This window comes from Electrophorus electricus, chromosome 10 (genome assembly GCF_041902795.1).
Source record: "Electrophorus electricus isolate QZ-2024a chromosome 10, ASM4190279v1, whole genome shotgun sequence".
NCBI lineage: Eukaryota > Metazoa > Chordata > Actinopteri > Gymnotiformes > Gymnotidae > Electrophorus > Electrophorus electricus.
The window spans coordinates 18669193-18688246 of record NC_137506.1 but is presented as its reverse complement, the minus strand read 5'-3'; the positions used below and the strand labels follow the sequence as shown (position 1 = coordinate 18688246).

At 42.0% G+C, this 19054-nt stretch overlaps 2 protein-coding genes across 8 annotated transcripts; one reads left to right on the top strand and one right to left on the bottom strand.

Moving 5' to 3' along the window:
- Positions 1-494: 494 nt before the first annotated feature.
- Positions 495-12276, bottom strand: supt7l (SPT7 like, STAGA complex subunit gamma). 4 transcript variants are annotated; one of them, XM_081721110.1, is made up of 5 exons: positions 11252-12276; positions 10722-11046; positions 9867-10104; positions 9382-9678; positions 495-3124 (listed from the first exon to the last, which is right to left on the bottom strand). In XM_081721110.1, exons 1-4 carry the CDS (start codon positions 11698-11700, stop codon positions 9416-9418), a joined length of 1275 nt encoding a protein of 424 aa, XP_081577236.1. In that variant the 5' UTR covers positions 11701-12276; the 3' UTR covers positions 495-3124; positions 9382-9415. The 4 variants fall into 4 exon arrangements, with proteins under 4 accessions (XP_081577236.1, XP_081577235.1, XP_026857242.2 ...); XM_081721109.1 differs by lacking the exon at positions 495-3124 and adding an exon at positions 6717-7798; XM_027001441.3 differs by lacking the exon at positions 495-3124 and adding an exon at positions 6717-9141 and having other exon boundaries at positions 11252-12275.
- On the top strand, positions 11521-18611 carry slc4a1ap (solute carrier family 4 member 1 adaptor protein). 4 transcript variants are annotated; one of them, XM_027001439.3, is made up of 15 exons: positions 11521-11657; positions 12315-13267; positions 13352-13571; positions 13684-13812; positions 13901-13961; positions 14084-14223; positions 14449-14609; positions 14697-14766; positions 14869-15058; positions 15268-15376; positions 15560-15776; positions 16325-16429; positions 16518-16564; positions 16713-16782; positions 17628-18611. In XM_027001439.3, exons 2-15 carry the CDS (start codon positions 12431-12433, stop codon positions 17675-17677), a joined length of 2406 nt encoding a protein of 801 aa, XP_026857240.2. In that variant the 5' UTR covers positions 11521-11657; positions 12315-12430; the 3' UTR covers positions 17678-18611. The 4 variants fall into 4 exon arrangements, with proteins under 4 accessions (XP_026857240.2, XP_026857238.2, XP_081577233.1 ...); XM_027001437.3 differs by having other exon boundaries at positions 16298-16429; XM_081721107.1 differs by having other exon boundaries at positions 16713-18611.
- The last annotated feature ends 443 nt before the right edge of the window (positions 18612-19054 follow it).

Here is a 19054-nt window from a genome sequence, read left to right as displayed (position 1 = left end):
AAGCTGTTCAGTTCTTGAATCATTTTACAATGAGTGCTGTTTTAAAACCAGGAGGCTCATAGTTGGCTGGCTCAGAGCTTTCTCTAAGATGGAAAAGGCGTGTTAGCTGGGTGCTCTGGATCCCTTAGTATAACTAGATCTTTTCTTCCTCCTTGTAAACATCTGAGAAGCTAAGCAGGCTGTCTACTAATGATCTTTGAGGCACAGCTCACAGTTCTCTCCAGTTTTCTTTGTTCAACTTTGAAATGCTAGTACTTTTAAGGATTTGATTTACACTGTCTTCCTATGTTAGAGAAAGTGAAACGATTGTTCCAAGAAACCGGAAGCTGTTCATAACCACTAGTGCTTTGGTTTTGGAGATATTCAGGGCCAGATTGTTGGAACTGCAACATTTCGACAGCATGGACAAATCCATAGGCAGACTTATCAATACTTGAGGTACAGCCACAATTGTAGTATCTTCAGAGTGTGATGAAGGGAGGGGAGGCGAGCTGTCATTTGAACAGCCACTGAGGTTTATTCAACACACAACAAAAAGCAAAAGCAAAAGATGAACAACACAGTGAAAACAAGACAAAAATGTAACAAGCAATACATGGTCTGAAACACAACATGCACAGGGTCAATCAACGGCAAAGGACAATAACAAAACAGGACCTTAAATATACACGTTAACATGGACGATAACAAAGGACAGGCGTAACACAAGACACCACACAGAGACGTCAACAAGATGTCACACGGACGTGGGGAGGCGTCTAGGAGGAGGGGGCCATGCTGTGACACAAAGTATTTAAAAAATTGAATAAAATCACTGTGGCAGATACAATAATTTATGCATACAAAAAGCTGGGAAATGAAAATGCTCCCTAGTTCCAGTGTTTGTCTTATTTTAATCACCCATCTCCAGTTCTGTAAACAGCCCAGGATTCAGTAAACTATGGATTGATTGACCCCTAGTAGATTTGTCAAATGATTTTGAAGGTTAGGATTAGTATTTTGGCTAATATTGTTGTATTACAGAGCAATAATCCATAAAGTGAACAAGACCATAGCTAGTATCTTCTAGATGTTACAGTATGCAGTGAAGGCAACATGACACAGCATCATGGACTGACCAATTTGACCAACTGGTACTAGTTCAAAGACAGCACTGTAGTTAAGTACTTACAAACAAGCTGTTCAAAGACTTTCATTATTCCCAGTGTTGAAGCAACAGGTCTAATAATTTAAACAAAAGATGTCTGTATAGCACTGGTAGCATAAGAGCAGATTTAAAACAGGCTGGAACTGTTTTATTATGATGCTGAAGTCATGCAGAAGTCAAACTGAAATACTTTGTTTTTCCAATTTACAGCAGAGCTGTCAGGTAATAACATTCTCTTAGGTAGAGCTAGAAAGATGTGTTGGAAATAACACAGTAATTGGAGAAATGCCAGGGGTCAATCTCTGGTGTCTTTTAAGAAAGACTTAACAACTGACAACACTGTTAGGTACTGATGACATTTCTCGTAACCTAACCTCCAAGTTGATGGTTGCACTAGAGGTCAGAATCAATATATAGAGCTCACTATACCACCACATGAAATCCTTAAAAGGTTTTTGGAAAATGTTGTCTCCAGACTGTCTTCAGAAGTGTTTGTAGAACATAATAGGTTTCTTAATGGTCTTTGTTTTCTTACGAAACAGAGAACATAATGAATAGTGCATATATTGCACATTAAGAACCTACCATTATTTTTATTATTTTCTATCAAGTTTGATAAATAACTTGTAGGCCTCGTAACAAGAGATTCTCTCCATACTAGTTGAAAGACTTCCTATTTATTTTATTTTATATTATTTATTTTCTACCCTCACCACTATCTTTGTTTACACAATCTAGAGAATTGTTGGAGGGCATATAGTTGTTTACCATTCCAGGGTATGACTCTAAATGATGGTTTTGCTCATGTGAGTCATTACATGCTACACTGTCCAAAGTAGACCTTAGCAATGTGTTTAACCCATCAAACAAGCTATGTGTGTTTATTCTTTGGCTATAAATGTTGTAAGCATACACTTCCTGTGAAAACAAGATCTACTGCCAGAGTATATACTCTTCTGAATTTTAAAGCAATTAAGACAGTGATCAAATGATACAGCATTCATTCGATGAACTGTCAGTGGGCTATCTTGTTAACATCAGTGCCAAAAATCTAAATTAGTTCTAGTCTGATTAAACTTGAGTGGGTCATAAAAAAATTCTGAAAAACCTCATCAAGTTCAAAAATACACAAATTAAACCCTTAAGGAAAAACTCCAATATTTTTCCAACTTAACCTACACCTTCCACATGGGTAACAGAGGCCTAAGGGTACCTCTGGAGAAAAAGATCACAGATATAATATCAAGTAAAACTATGTAAGGACTATATTAGGATTTTCTCAGTCTGTTTACAGAATCACAAATGTATACAGTTAATTAACATATGTTTTGGCCTCATATTTTCAAATGTATTTGCTAGTCTCACCAACCATCAAAAAGTATCCCATGGTTAAGGTGTGTTTTTTTGACTACGTATTGTAAGTCAAAAAATCAAATCAGAAAATAAAGGATTTCTATGCCCTTGTTGAAGCATCTTCTCATGCCTCAGGCACTATAAAAATTTCACAGGTACAGGATGCGAATCTAAAACCTCCTAGACTTCCAAGTGTTAATCCAACTAGCATTTTGTAACACTGAAATATCTGTAATTCCCTCACCTGGTGTCACGCTGGGGGTGATACCTTTATGTTTGATTGAGACCCCCTACAGTAAGATCAAGGCTTAAAAATAAAGATTTGACCCATTCTTGCTAAGCTCTTGGCCATCTGACTTTTCTTTGTGCAGTAAGCTGTTTTAAGTTTCTGCCAGCAATGAGCATATACATAATTTATACGTTACACAGTAGTGTTAGTACAGTGGTAGGTGTCAAGTATTCACACAGAACGTCTTCAAATTGCTAAGAGTGCATAAAAAAGTAACATGTAATGCACCATCCAACATGTACCACAAGAGCTGCTGAGATAGAAAGGAATTTCTCATGAGTAATGGGTAGCCAAAGCATCAGGTCAAGGCTGCCACCCTCAGCAGACAGATCACTCTGTAAAAATGAGTTAAAGTGTTAAAACCAATAAGTTAGCCAGTATAGCAGCAGTTAGTAATAAGTCTAGCTCCACAATTAAGATATATGACCTGAGATGTCTGTAATTAACAAGTATGTTAATGATTTCGTTAAACGATATGGTATGTGATATGAAGTTACACTTATAAAGCACATTATAAAGTACCCAAGGACACTTTACAATCAGCACACTACATGACACTTTTACATCCAGTCAACACACCAGTGAGAAGCAGTAACCAATTGCACATAGTGTACTCTCAGCCAGAAACCACAGCCCCCTGGGGGACTACATCAAGTACAGGAAGGCAAGAGAGGATAACACCCAGGACAGAGCTCCATCCATCACTGGGTATGCAGACACAATCATTCAGAAGCACTCACACCAGGAAAATTTTTAGGGTAGCCAATTTTTACCTAGCCTCCATATTCTTGGACTGTGGGAGGAAACTGGAGATCCTGAAGGAAACTTGCACAGAGTGAGAACATGGAAACTCCACTCAGATAGGGACACAAACCTGAGACCCTGAGGCAAACATGCTAACCACCAAGCCACTGTGCTTTTCAAAACTCATGAAACTTGGTAGATTACAACACATTTGAATGTTAAACTGTGATGATTTTCTTTTTCTGTACTAAGTGTTCAGAAATAATTTGTTTTAGTGTCCATTTGGAAGAGCTGTGATGCTCACTACTCCTCTGTTACATTATCCTCACTCTTCCCAATCAGAGTGTCTGCCTTGGTGACTTTGGTCTCTGTGCTTTTCTGTATACTGGAAAGCTGCACAGAGGCGGTTACCATGGTAACAGCAGAGCGCGGGCCTTGCCTAAGTAGCCTGGTTGTTGTTGAGAGGCTGCTTATCCAGACCCCATCGCTGTAAACAGCTGGATCAAAACAGCCTTGCTGCTCTGCCGGGAAGGCAGGAGGCCAGGAAGAGCCTCACCAGGAAGGCAAGAAAGAGGTTTCTATATTCTCATCAGGGCCAAGTTCATTCCTAATTAGCTGGATGTAATGGATAGTGTATTGAATGCTGAGATTTCTAGGTGGCTCCTGAGATGCTGAAGAGGATAATGGCTTTCTTCAGTTTTGTATTGCCTCTTTCTTAATTACCAGTGAATGTCATTAAAGCATCTGGCAATAACTAAGCCATACCTTAAGAGTCTAGAGAAAATTAATAATAGTTAATAGCAATAGTTATGGAGCATGAGAAGGTCCATGTGAGGAAGCACCATATGCTGTCTATGCATTTGGAAGACTTTCTCTATACAGTGGCTGGGCTAACATTTCATTATCAGATATATCCATGTGGCCAGCTTTGGGTCCTGGTGGTGTCCAGTAAACACTGGTCTGCAGGGAACACTGCTGAAAGTGTGAATGCATGACAAGGCGAATTCAAATGCAGAAGTGCACTTCTTTTTGACACAGCGGAGGCATGTTAGTTGCCCATAATAAGTAAGATTTGAAATAAGTGCTTAATGTATTTAAGAATACTAGGCCCAAATTCAGCTCATAATGAGGGACTTAAATAACATAGACGGTACTGAGATATGCTGCTTTTTTTCATTCAAACATAACTTTTTTCCTAGAAGTTGATGCATCTCAAACAAAAACATACAGTATTATGCAAATGTATTAGGCTACCATTAGGCAAAAGTCAGTATTTAGTGTAACCTCTTTTGGCACCAAGAATATCTTGAACTCTTTTGGGGATACTGTCATGAAGTATTCTGAAGTAGTTTTTTTGTACGTTTCCATTCCGGTTCTGTTCCATTTAGGTTTAAGAGAGACAGGTTCCTGCTAATGCTCAAGTGTAAGGGAAGGTCACACTAAATACTTGCCAGTGTAAAATATAGAAGCTGTTTTTTTTCTTATTTTTTTGTTTGTTTGTTTTAATACTGCACATTTCTTGTATTTTCTAGATGTATTCCAATAAAGAGACTGAGAAATTATATATGGTCATTAATTATATATCTAATGGTGGCCTAAGACCTTTGCACTGAACTGTAACTTGCAACATGACATATGTTTAGAGGTATTAAGTGTATGAATGGGAAAAAGCATAAAACATGGATAATGAACATTACCTTGTTACTGCTGTTTAACATTCCGCTTTCTACAGCAAGGTTGATATATTATAAAATAATACATAATACAAGTGTATATGCAATCCCCTTAATTGAACTCACTGTTCTAGAACACAACCAAAGGCAGAAATTTACATTACAGTGAAAGTTGTTTCAAGTAATGGTCCACACCATGCTGTGCACTGCACTTTCTAGAATAAAATCAGACATGTCTAAAATTAAAAAAAATAAAAAACTGCATTGGATCTAGAAGCTGTCAGTGTTCTCTAACACTTAAGGTCACCGTGTCAGTCTTTTGTAATTAGCCTCTGCCTGTTAGTATCCACTGGTTACCATCCTACATTTCATGCATTTATTAGCATTTTGCAGTCACAGGTCCAGACTCTGTGCATCCACTTTAGCAAATGTACTTTTGATCACTGCAGCCCAGTAGGACATGGAAGATGGTCCCCGCACCAAAATTGTGCTGTTATTTTTGCAATGACTCACTCTCCTAGAATGAGTGATGACTGCTAAGGGGAAAAGAACTGCTCATGCGTCATGTTGCTTGCCTCTCGTTAAACTGAATAATATTCATTTTCAGCTTGACAGCTCAGATTCATTCTCAAGTACCTTAATTCATTAAGTCTTCTTTTCAATGTAGACTTATTATGCATGCATTCTCTAATTCACCTCTCTGTCATCCCATTATATTAATAGGTTAAGAAACTTTAATCCTGTCTTTTTTTCACAGTATCATGTTTCAGTTGAATTATGCTTTCAGTAACAGTCTTATGTGAGGATAATATTTTGTACAATGTATCCAACCTCTTCTTCTGCAGGAAACTACTCTGTGTTGTCTTTCTCTATCATTAGTTCCTTTTATCCCTTTTTGTACTCGACCACTGTCATGAGTACCAAGTCATTTTAAATGTGACAGTTACATTCAGGTCACCACCATTTTCAAAAGTTGGGCCATTTTCAAACTGAACGTAAAAACCCTTGCAACCCAGAGCGTAAATAAGCAGTCTATCAGTGTGTTGAAAATGGGTTAGGATATCGGTAGGCCATGGGAAGAAGGCAGCTAATATCCATTAAATCCATTTGTATTGCTGCAGGAACAATCCGTGCAGAACTTTCAACAGAAGACAACATTCATTCATTATTCGCTCTTGAAGTTAGTCCATATTTTGTGGTCCCAGAGTGTTTGTGTCAGATGATTACATTCAATTTCATCAGCAGAATACTCAGTGAACCTAATGATAGAAATAGGCACAAACAAGTTTAATTCACTGCTACAAAAAGCAGTATGCCACAGCTAAGAAGAGTTTAACATGTGGACTAAATACAACCACAAAATAATCTTGCTGATGGCTTATCTTTTAAGACTTGGCATGTCAGAATCATAGGTGCCAAGAAATAATTTAGGCTAATTTAGGTTTCATCTTTTGTCTGTATTTGAGGAAACATTTTTAAATCGCAGTACATAAACATTTAGTTGAAAAAATGAGTTGATTTTTTATTCCACTGTTTTCAATGTAACATTCATGTTTCACTGGGCAGCTGGGGTATCATGTAACAGTTCAGTTTAAGGCTTGCTTTTTGCGCCAAACACGGTTCGGCATGAACCCACACCAACTCCAGAGCATGGTTCTGACCTTCAGAGCTGCATAATGGCACAGCACAACAAAGCAGCAATGACAGTATCTTCCACAAGCAAAGAGCAAAGCTTTCGCAACATAGCATTTCACGCTGTAACATACTTTCACAAGTGGGGAAGGGCTATGAAACACTCGGTTAAGAGGTTTTGATTTTTTTATGTGGCATTTCTTACAGTAACCCACAGCTTGATATCAGTGCTGTCAGAGGAAAACCTGACATCCAACCACCAACTTCTAAATAAAAATGGACTCTTCAGTGAGCAAAAAAAAAAAGGTGCAATTTAATTCACTGTGCAATTATTACTAAGCTTCAAGGTGTATGGAGTCCATTTATTCATTGCTGGACCTGTATGATGCATGCAGAGTGCAAAAGGCACTTTTGCACATGAAGGTCCAAAATAGAGATACAAGTATATAACTAACAGCAGGAATATACTTTGGATGCTGTAACGATAAGCATTTACTATTTGCACATACTGCCTCACAGAAAGCCAAGTTTTTTTGAGAAGAGCAGTTAACATTTTTACATTATTAACAAGGATAGGTTTTTTTCTGTAACAGATCTCACTGTGAATCTCAACCAGATCATAACTTCTTTCTTCCATTATAAAACCATGATAATACCCATATCTGAATCCCCAACTGGAATCCCAGAGGCAGGGCAATTTAAGATTAATGCTTACCACTGAGCAAACCATGTGAGGCAACGTATGGTTTGCTGAAGCCAGGTGCTCCCTGTTGAGTGTGTGAATCCCACGACCATAATATGGCATGAGAAGAGAAACAAACCGCATTTATCTGATCTAAAGTTGGAATTATCAGTTGTCAGAAAGAATGAAATGCTGGTCGGCAGGTGGTGTCTTGTACAAGACTGAAAACTGAGGTCGTTTCACTTGACACAGGAGTTAACTTCATGGTTTTCTTTCCGCTGAAAGATAGAGATATCTATAAGGCCTTTTGGGGATAATTATCTCACCAAGCTATGTACATGATTTCATTTTATTAAAGAAAGCTGTGAAGAAATCACATATGTCATTTGGAGACATGCAGAACAGATTACTCCACCTGTTCAAATAGAACTGTTGCTTTTTCAAGACGCAGAAGGTTCAATATCGGCAGGCACAGCCAAAAAGAATACTGAACACCTGGAACCTGGCAGTGAATGCTGCTACCAGAATGTGGCACAAGACTGCCCCCTGCCTACTAACATGTGAATAAAAACAATATTCTACACATTGTATTCACAAGTGAAAAGGGATTTGTTTTTTAAGACTGTTAAAGGCCAAGGAAATGTATAAAAGCAGGCACAAGTTAATAAAAACTCACATTAACACACATTTGATTGGTAAACAGATTTTGCAAAATAAAACTGTGTGGAACTGTCCTAACCACTGGAATATTTATTCTGAAAACAGAATAACAATGAAACTGATTTTGATGAAGGAAATATTTTTTTGTTGTTGTATAAAAAAAATTCAGAAGTCAAGTATTGGTGTCTTAAGTGGATCAAGAGATGAATCACTCAGGGATGAAACATTAATGATGTCATTTTACCAGGCAAGTTGCCATTTGTTCATTTAATATGGTCCTAATATTACACATAGGCCATTACTTTTGCTAGGTCCCTAGCAGAGCTTGTCACTCTGTGTTGTTCTCATGGAGCACAGTACAGTTCACCTGCTGAAGCACTTCAGCTTGCAGGGGACCCACTTCGTGAAACAAAGTATTGTTAGAATTTATTTTCAGTAGTAAAGCCAAACAAAATTTTCATAAAATAGCATTAATGTGCTCATATAATAAAGCTTTGCAGAGTTCAGCACTGAAAACTAATCAGCAAACCAACTAGTTTCCTTGTAGCTTCTCATTGTCAGTTCGACATGACAGTAGACTTCTGATGGGCTGATTTAACCCAACTGAAAAGGTGTTTTGTTAGAGATGTTAGATGAAAAACAAAAATTATGTTTACATGAGGCTATTTCAAGTGCTTTCAATCGCTTTGCGCTTGCTATGAAAAGCCAACACCAGATAAAAAAAATTTAAATATCCACCTGTAATTTTCCACCCTAATTGAACTTTGATGGTAACAGTGTGTGCTTGTGTGAATGGAATCATTTAGCCAGAGCTGTTTCTTGTGCAGGTGCTTTGGAGACAATAGTCTGCTTCCACTGGAAATATGGTAACAGGTACCAAAATGGTGGCATTCATTAATATGTAGATTTATGCATCCTGTAATTAATTTGCCATTATCCTTCAATTTATGTCCCTGTGCATCTGAAACAGACATCAGGCTATAATTATTCCACATGTTGTTACTGATGCATTGTTCTGCTATAACAAACAGATGGTAATTTTACTATACCAAACAAGTAATTGCCCAACACCCTAAGTGGTAAGTGGCTAAAATGGTGACCAGCAGTCATTTGCTCAAGAACATACTCTCATGTACGTCCTCATTTAAACATAAACGCAGCCATTCTCACCCACTGTCCGCAGTACAAATCGCAAAATCACCTCATGCCTGTGCCGTTGATCTTCATGCAAGCAATTACACTTTCCTCATTCGTTTCTTTGGCCGTTGGTTGAAAGGGGAGGTGCCCATCAGTGAGTCTGGTGACTGAGAACCGTAGCTGCCGTCTGAGCCCCCAGGTGATGGAGGTATGCCTGCCTCACTCATGGTAGACATGGGTCCCTCCTCAAACACATCACCACCCAGTACCCCATGGCCCGACACCTGGCCCTCCTCACTGTCCTGGGGCTCCATCTTCACCTGTGTCAGCTGCCACAAGGGGGAGCTGTGCCCTGCTGTTCCTGTTCAGAAACAATACAATGCCACACTGTGATCAGCAACCATGGCTAAATAAATAATTTGCCTTATTTTTAAATATTGGCATACTTCATGTATGTCCTACAAATCAGTACATATAACAGTCATATTTTAAGAACAGAAACTTGTAAAGGGCAATTCTTTACTGTAGTATGTGGATTTGATTGAGTACCTGATGTGTGAGGGGAGTGTCCCTCTTCAAGACCTCCTGGCAGTCTTTCACTGGATGTAGCCAGCACCCCAACGGGGAGAGCCTGGTCACCCGAGGCCGGATCCGCCTCTGGCTCCTCACTCAGGGGGAAAGCAATATCGCTCACGGGCTCCTCCTTCACCTTCAGGGGCTTGGAGTCCTCCAAAGCCTTCTCTGGGTTTACCAATCTTTCATACTCCTCGGAAAGCTCTTTACTGACCTAGATAGAAGGATTTAGATGTTTAACTATTTTGTAAAGCCACACTCAATCAGTAAGGTGCAGACTGTTAACCTGCTTGTGTTATAGGCAGGTAACAGCAATTGTTATACACACTCACCACCAACTTATTTAAAAACACCTTGAGCACTCACTGGCCACTTCATGAGGTTTAGCTAGGGTGCATTTTAAAGTTGCAAGATAAAGGCTGTAATCCATCTGCTGCCATCTGTTATGTTTATCCCAGGAGAGATTATTTGGGTTGCGGACACAGCAGTGACATTGACATGGGAGTGTCATGGCAGCAGGTATTACACTGGTTTGGGTATTTCGTGTAAAGCAGTTTTTCTATGGGTCATCATCACTGTTCAATTGACAGTGGACTGCCACGCAAGATTAACTCCACAGTGGATATCGTCAACCACTGATAGATCTGAAGGACAATCAAAGCAAACTGCAAACACAAATTGTGTGTTTCTTTTGCAGAAAGTGAGCTCTAATCTCTAATCTAAACTTTACACCTATAATGCATTTCTAATCAATAAATTGTCTCTAATAAAGTGGTATGTGCTATATGGAACATGACAGTACACAAGCTAGATGTAGGTGGAAAGCTTCACCTGGAGCATGTAGCTGTGGTAGTCTTTGATGCGGACCTGCCAGAAGCGCTGGAGAGCCAGCACGCTGCCAATGCCCACCTCATGGAAGACCTGCTCCACCACATCAGGGAACGGGGTGGAGCCCAGGCGAGCCTCACGGTCCACAGCCACACGGAGAAGCCGCGTCAGACGCAGGTAGTGCTCATGGACCAGGTCCGTAAGCGTCTCCAGCACACTCTCATTGGCTGACTCGAAGCCGGTGTGGGCCAGCACTGTGGCAACGGACTGGTAGAGGAGCTGACGGCACGAGGGCCAGTTCAACTCCGTCACGGGTTCCCCTTCACCTCTGAAAGGGAAGTGAGAAAGAAGAGGTAAAAATAATAATAATAATCAACTCAGGCTTATGCAAAACATTAATCTGCCTTCCCTAGGTGACAAACTGCTTAGTGAGCAGACAAGTGCATAGTTTACAACTGAAAGAATGAGGCTGTTCATTCATCTGCCAGGCTGAGAAAGTGTGCGGATGAAGCAGCACACAAAGCCTTATTCACTTGTAGAAGTCGCTCTCTGGATCACTATGCCGCAGCTGGAAGGGTTCACGCGGAGCTTTACTGTCCAGAGGAAGCAGGTCGTCTGGGGCTGCTGGGGTGACTGGACGCGCCGGGAGCGGCTCCCCGTCCTCCGATCTGAGAAGGCCTTGAGCATCAGACAAACCAGTCACGGGTTGTTGGCCCAGTTGTGCCGCGGCGAGAAGGCTCCGGAGGCGTCGTGCGTGCTGGCTGAGTTGCACCGTGTGGATCGTGAGGCTGCAGGGTTCCGAGGGGACGTCCAGCATGGTGGTGGGTCGTGGACGCTGTGCTGATGGCTGGTGCAGCGGAGGATCTTGCATCTCTACCTGCCGAAACTCGCGCTGCAAAAGGTCAAAGGAGCTGCGGCCCGGTGGGACAGACGCGACAGGTAACTCGCCCCAATAACGCATCATCCTTACTGGGTATTTCATACGCTCCAAACAAGATGTTTAGTTCATTTGAAAACCAAAGAGCTCTGGATTAGGAATTCATTGTGACCGTTCTTTTTTTCCGAAGAGGATTTGCAGAGTACATCAAAATACGGGAAGGCTAATTATTGTGTTCTGTGCATCATACAAAAGCTAACCAGATAGCTAGCTGTCTAACGTTACAGGACAGTGGTGTGTAAGTCTGTGCGAATCTTCAAAAATCACCGCACAAAAATCGTAGTTTTGTTTAGTTTAGCCTGTTAGCTGCCTAGCTCGGAAATCCGAGATTAGTTGTAATCAGTCATATTAAATTTTTAAAATGCCAGCACAAGAATAGACGGAAAGTAACAAAGCAAACATGACGCAATACATACAATAATCAAGAAAATTATTTGGTAGCTGTTAGCTAAATACAAAACGATCCAAGTTGATAAATAGATAGTTCAGCATAGACGTAGTCGATACGCAATCTACGAGTACACGCGCTAAGCATTTCCGTGTAGCTACATAAGATAATATATAATTAGTTCCTAGAATTGAGTGGCTTTTAGCGTTATAGGATAATAACTGATAAATGTAGCGTCATACGTAAAGTCCCATTTATGTTTTTGAAATAGGTATAACTATAGAAAATTGATATTTACGAACTCTCAGAAGAAAGTGACCACTGACCTGATCTCTTCATTGAAGAAACAGCGGATCGGAATACTTATATCGATACACCAAACAAAAAATGGCGGAGGCCATAAACACGATGGATTCGGACAGCTTTTCAAAGCCCAAAAAGGACACGGAGATGGAGTTATCAATTGCTCCTGTTTGTGAAAATCCCGAAAATTGTGACGTGAAGGAGGATGCCCAAAATATATCCGAGCTAACTACAGATCCTTTCAAGAAACCCGCTATTTTCGCGGCACCATCCATCGTAGGAAAGAGGACCACTCCTGTCAAGAAGATCGCACAGGAGTCCGAGCAAGTTATCATCAAAGATGAGCCGCAAACTACTGAATGCGACTCACAGAACGACACAGATGAGAAAACATTACAGGAATCCGAGTCAAACAAACTCTCATCTATACGCGGTCCTCACAGACCGTCGGAAAGTCAAGAGAAGCGTCCCGCAAAAGAAATGCATAGGCATACAAAACCAAAGCAAGACATTAAAGCCAAAGTTCCACCAACTGGGAAATTTCCTCCTCTCCCCTACACGGAACCTCCATGGGGTGGTGTTACGGGTATCCCATACTCTTTCGAACTGCTCAAAAATGGTGCGATACTTGACAGCGTTCCTCTGACTCAGCAGAGTTATTTTGTGGTGGGCCGTTTACCAGTTTGTGATATATCTCTTGAGCATCCCTCTATTTCACGTTATCATGCTGTGGTGCAGTATCGGGAGCATTCAGGAGAGCAAGGAGTTATGGGGGAGGAGATCGGTTTCTATGTCTATGATCTTGGTAGCACTCACGGTACCTTTGTGAACAAGAACAAGATTCCCCCAAAAACCTACATAAGGGTACGGGTTGGACACGTGCTAAAATTTGGAGGAAGTACGAGACTCTTCATTCTCCAGGTTAGGTGCTTGGTGTTTTTTTAAAGTTACATTGAAGCTAAAGTGGAATCACATGTTTTATGCCTTGTGAATGCCTGCTTTCAGGGTCCTGAGTTTGATGAGGAGGTGGAGTCGGAGCTGACTGTAACAGAACTGAGAGAACGAGCCAGGAAGCAGCGAGAAGACCTGGAGAAGAAGATGATGGGAGATGGCTCTGATGATGATGATGATGATGATGATAATGATGAGAAGGAGGAAAAGAATGGAGAGACAAGGACTTCTGGGAGAAAGTCTTCAGAAGACACTGGCTGCTCTTGGGGAATGGGTAACAATATGATTGAGTTTTTGTTTGTGTACACTGTATTTCTTAATCTCAGTAGGAGCATGAGGTTTAGTAAAACAAGTATAAAAAAACAAGTATTATTCACTGAATCCAGGAGAGGAAGCAGACCTAGTGGAGGATGAGAATGAGGAAAATCCTTTCGCCACTGAATTTCACGAAGACCAGGAAGCGGCCTACCTCAGAGATCCTAAAAAGGCTTTGCAGGGCTTCTACGATAGAGAAGGTAGTATGTGGTAATAGTTCGCAATCTTAGTCGCACAATGCTGGTTTTCTTTTGTTATTTAATACGACTACATTCTTTATGACTTCAGGAGAAGAGCTAGAGTTTGAATATGAGGACAAAGGCCATGGCACCTGGCTTTGCAGAATCAAGTAACTATCACTTTTTCATATAACATTTCTTGTTAAAAGGTTTGGACGTGAACTAGTCGCTCCCTACGTGATGTGCCGAGGCTGGCAATGTTGGGATCAGCTGATGTTCGTGTTCATCACAGGTTGCCTGTGGACGATGCTTTGGGCAGACAGCTGATTGCTGAGGTCACACACTCTGGGAAGAAGAAGGAAGCAGCTATCCAGTGCTCCCTGGAGGCCTGCCGCATGCTGGAGGCGCGAGGACTCTTGAGGCAAGAGGCAGGTCAGTGGCAACCTGGCAGTGGTGTGTTAGAGCCTGGCAGAGATCCAGTCAGCAAGTAAAGACCAAGCACTGTACAAAAGCAGCTTGGGTCATTAGAGTTAACCCAACACCCCCCCCCCCCCCCCCCCCAAAAAAAAAAAGAGGAGATTGATTTTATGGTGTCATACTTGGACTTCCTTGCAACTGTTGCTTCTTTTTATCCTGTTCCCTGCCTCTTCCCTGCAGTCTCCCGCAAGCGCAAAAAGAAAAACTGGGAGGACAATGACTATTATGACAGCGATGATGACTCTTTCCTGGACCGGACGGGTACAGTGGAAAGGAAGAGGACAGAGCGTATGAAGAAGGCCGGCAAGATCCAGGAGCAGCCCGACACCTACGACTCTCTGGTGACAAACTTACTTGGCAACAGTGCATATTTAACAGTGTATATTTATATTTGCATGTTGATGTGACGACGGCATGTCCTCTCTAAGGTCGCTAAGCTAGCTGCAGTGGAGAAAGAGCTGGCCGAAACCGAGGGCAAACTCGGCTCTTCAGCAGAAGGTGAGGTCATCGTGACGGCTGCCTGCCCATCGCTGCCTAGTGAGAGCATAGTGAGAGCATGCACTTGCGTTCGTGCTTTATTCCCCGTGTCTGTTCCATCAGGAGGCTCCAGCTCGTCTGCGGCAGACCCGCTAGATGTGTTCATGAGTTGCGTGCGCAGCCAGACGGCTCTGGACAGCGTGGAGCGCAAGAAGCTGCACCTGCACGTGACCGAGCTGAAGAAGGAGGGCCAGCGGCTGCGTAAGCTCATTGAGGTGACGCGGCCCACGCAGCTGCCCTCCCTGATCAGCGGGTGAGAGATCTGTACCTGAAAAAGCACAGGCTTCCCTCATATGGTTATTTAAGGTGACATAAATGTTTGGTGGTTATTACAAAATTGACCAAAACCTGGTTGATTCTTTACATACTCATTCCCATTCTCTCTATATAGTATCATAATACAAAGATAGGTATCTCTTGTGAGAGCAAATGGATAGCTCTCTCTCTGTCCCTGTCTCTCAGGTCTGCTAGCCTTCCATCTGACTTGGAAAAGCCTAAGAAGATAGCCCTGCCTCTGTTTGGTGCTATGAAAGGTGGCAGCAAATTCAAACTAAAGACAGGAACCATAGGGGTGAGTTACTCCTCTTTTCTTCTGTGCTGTGTGTTGTAATATGGTCTTGGAGTGGATGTGAGTTAAAACATTTCTCTGTTGTGACTAGCTCTCTGTCAATGACCTAATGCTCCTGATGAATTCTCTTGAGTGTTTGTGTAAAGAACAAAGAAAACTCACATGCGCATAAATGCACATAAATAGAGTCTGCCTCCAAAGAGACCCAACCTGCCCCCTGAGCTCTTCAGCTTGAAAGAACTACCCCCTGGTGAAGAGGAGGAGGAAGAGGAGGAAGATGATGAAGGAAAAAAAGAAGACAAAGAGAGTAAGGCTGAGAGGGAGAGCCCAGCTGTGGCAGAGTCAGCGAAGGAGGCTGTTGAGTCTAACGAGGCCTCTGATTCTGGCCCACACAGCCCTAAAGGTTAGTGTACGGCGAATATCCACAGCTACAATATAAGGTTGGTCAGGATGTTATGCTGCATCATTAATTTGGTGTTAACTGGCAAGTAACACAGTTGGCAGGCAAAGTGATTCCAGGCAATATTTATGCCCACTACTTACCAGTGTTGTGTCGCATGGCTTTCTGATGCATATTAATGACAGAACATTCTCTGGATATTATGAATTTAGATGAGCTACTCTAAGCCTGTGTATCCATAATGTGCTGATTTTGATTGACATTAATACAGGACCAAATTATGCTAAAGCCATCAGTTAGAAGTTTTTTTTCTTCCTTTCTTTCTTTGAGGAATAGTGTGTGGTTGGGAAAATGCTGTAACAGTGCTGACAATATTCAAGCTTCCGCACTTCTACCTTTTGTCCAGAAGGTTGCAGTGTTGAGCCTTTACAAACCAGGTCACTGTTGACCATGCCATCATTTTATGGAACTTAAACAAAGATATATTCATTATTCAGCATGGATTGACTTTCTTTGTTATAAAGGCGAGAGGCGTGTGTGTGTGTATTTAGAGGTGAAAGACTCCGAAAGACGAACAGTAAATAAGGCTTCACTTCATGGAAAAAAGACTGTGAAGTCAGTCCATCCCAAGGAAGACTCCTCTTCACTTCTGCCAAGTACTGACATTTTATTAATGGGATTTTTTATTTTACAGTTTTGTACAACAGAAAATATAACATTTTAACCTTTCCTTTTATATTCAAGGGGAACCTCTGAAAAAGGGTGGCAAGAAAATAACTGGCCAAAGCAGGGTGTGTCGTGATTTCTACTACATTTCAGAGCACTAAATCACTAAGGCCTTTCCTGCCTGTAAAGACACTATAATGCACTCTGTGGTTGTGTGTTGATATCCATGAATCAACTGTATAAACGTGCTGACACCGTTTCTTCCCTGTGCAGCCTCCTAGCTCGGTGTCCAAGCAGTACCCGGAGGACGACCCTGACTACTGTGTTTGGATGCCTCCAGCAGGTACTATAGCAGACGTCTGCAACCTCGCCGTCATCGGTGGTTCCCCCGGCCTTGGCTGTTGTGGGGCTGGCTGAACCTGTGCTGGAGGCTAGGGCAGTTCCTCTTCACACTTCAGGGCTAACTAGCATTCAACACACAGCACAGCCTTTAGGAGCCTTTGAGCAGCTGACTCTTCGGACACTGTTTTGACATGTCTCATACCGAGCCAGTACATTCCTGCGCCTGGGGTAATCCATTGTCCGGTGGTGCTGGCCTGGGGGGCGTGGCTAAGAGTGGAGATGAGGGAGGAGAGAGGAGGGCAGTAGTTTAGAGAAAACTGAAGTATTTACTTGCCATTTTGTTTCAGGGACAAAGTATTCACATCAAAGGCAGTGAGTTATGATGAGATAAAAGCATTTTTTCCATACTGAATAAGAACTAAAGTCTTTTTTTCTTAAGAACTTTTTTTCTTGGTATGCAAATTTGGGCTGCGATCACGCTGACATTAAAGCTGACCCGACAGGGAAACTAATGGCCTTCATTACACCATTATGTTAGCTGCATGGTCTGTTATGGCTTCACAGTAAGATAAGCGTTTAACTATTCAGATAGCTGTAATGAGTGTTTGAGCAGTCTGCCAACAAGAAACGTTCACCGTTATACTTCAGACGTTTCCACTGAACAGGCTTTCTCCAGCCTAAAGATCATGGCAGCGTCATATTTTGTGTTGATCTACAGTCATGGCAGCTTCCTGTATTGTGTTAATTATGGCAGAAGACCATGGCAACTTTGTATAGTTCTTGTATCTTGTATATCTGGCTCTTCAAGGTCCTACAATGTAAAGTTGGTCTTTTTGGTTTGAACAGGTCAGACGGGTGATGGTCGGACTCATCTTAACGATAAATACGGCTACTGAGAACAGGGCAGACAAGTTCATTTCACCCAGCATCAGTGGGGGGGGAGCTGCACCGTAACGGCTCAAAACTGCATGGCTACATTTCCCTTTGTCAAAGAACTTCACTTTCTTGCTTGGACTCCCTTCTCTGATTCTCTCTAGTGCCCTTCCAGAACACTGTGGGCACGGGTTTGCGGGTGGGAGCACTGTACAGACGTGCAGTTGCAGAATCAATTGCTTATGTTCACATCAGTACTGATTAAGGACATAATCTGATAATTACCACTACCAAGACACTTTTGTTTTAGGGTGTTTTTTTGTTGCAAGAATATATAGCTGAGTGACCTAGAGTCAGTTAATATCTGTTAAATGTGCAATTCAGTGGGGTTTTGGGTTTTTAAAGAGGCAGGCTTCTGTCATAAGTGCTTTATTCGGCAGATGCTGTCCCCAGATCAGTTTAACAGGCTTAATGAATGCTCTGTGTTGTCAGTGTACTGGGTCACTGTAAGTAGAACGCTGGCCTTCCTGGGGAGTTCACTAAGCCACTCTGATACAAGCGCAAGCTCTCCCACTGACTCTGGCTCCACACACAGCTTCTGTTACCTTTCTGTAGAAAGGGCAGTGAGGAGAGAGAGAGGGAGAGGGGGAGCATATTCACCAGCCATCTGGACACTTGCTCTGCATTCTGGGATTGAGAGCGAGCTGTTAATGAATCAAGTGACGTGTGTGTGTGTGTGCGTGCGCACGCGCTTTGGAGGTGGAGTGACAGTGTACCTTGTGTGTATGCGTGTTCCCTTCACTTGCTATTAATGAAAAGTGACTCAGTGTTAGAGTTTGGGGGGAGCATCCCACAAACCCTATAACTGCTTTAGCCCTGATGTTTCAGACATATTGTTATGGAAAAGTGTATTTTATCAATGTTCTTTTGTAAAATAAATATTAATGTAGTTATTGAGTGAGTTTCAATTTGTAATTTTTTTTGGGGGGGCGGGGGGTGAGTAGAGGCATAATTATTCTGGGAGGGTTAGAGTGAGCCTTAAGCCAGACTTTAATGTAAAACATTATTCAGAATGAATTTATTGTCTATAGGTGATACTTCATGCTTGTAACACAGAACACCAGCTTGTATAACCGCATTGTTTAGTAGTATCTTTTGATCAAGTATCATCCGCCCACCTTAATTGCGCCATTCTTGGCCGGTTTCCTCTGGCTCCTCACCGCTGCGGTGTACTGACGTCAGCCTCCACACTCTCATCCACAAAACACGCACAGCTTATCGCTCTGTTTGGGAGCTGGCAAGGGCTGGCCTGTGGAAGCGGCCCACGCCGCACCCAGCATGCAGCTCTAGGGTGTGGAACTCGCAGATGCTGGCAGACTCATGCTCATTACCCTCCACAC

Excerpts from the sequence above, each read along its gene's own strand:
- supt7l (XM_081721110.1), bottom strand. The coding sequence starts at position 11,700 with ATGAAATACCCAGTAAGGATGATGCGTTATTGGGGCGAGTTACCTGTC. Across the intron at positions 11,047-11,251 it reads CCAGAGAGCGACTTCTACAA|AGGTGAAGGGGAACCCGTGA; the intron begins GTGAATAAGGCT and ends CTTCCCTTTCAG. Across the intron at positions 9,679-9,866 it reads ACACTCCCCTCACACATCAG|GAACAGCAGGGCACAGCTCC; the intron begins GTACTCAATCAA and ends GTTTCTGAACAG.
- slc4a1ap (XM_081721106.1), top strand. The coding sequence starts at position 12,431 with ATGGCGGAGGCCATAAACACGATGGATTCGGACAGCTTTTCAAAGCCC. Across the intron at positions 14,610-14,696 it reads CCGACACCTACGACTCTCTG|GTCGCTAAGCTAGCTGCAGT; the intron begins GTGACAAACTTA and ends GTCCTCTCTAAG. Across the intron at positions 14,767-14,868 it reads ACTCGGCTCTTCAGCAGAAG|GAGGCTCCAGCTCGTCTGCG; the intron begins GTGAGGTCATCG and ends CTGTTCCATCAG.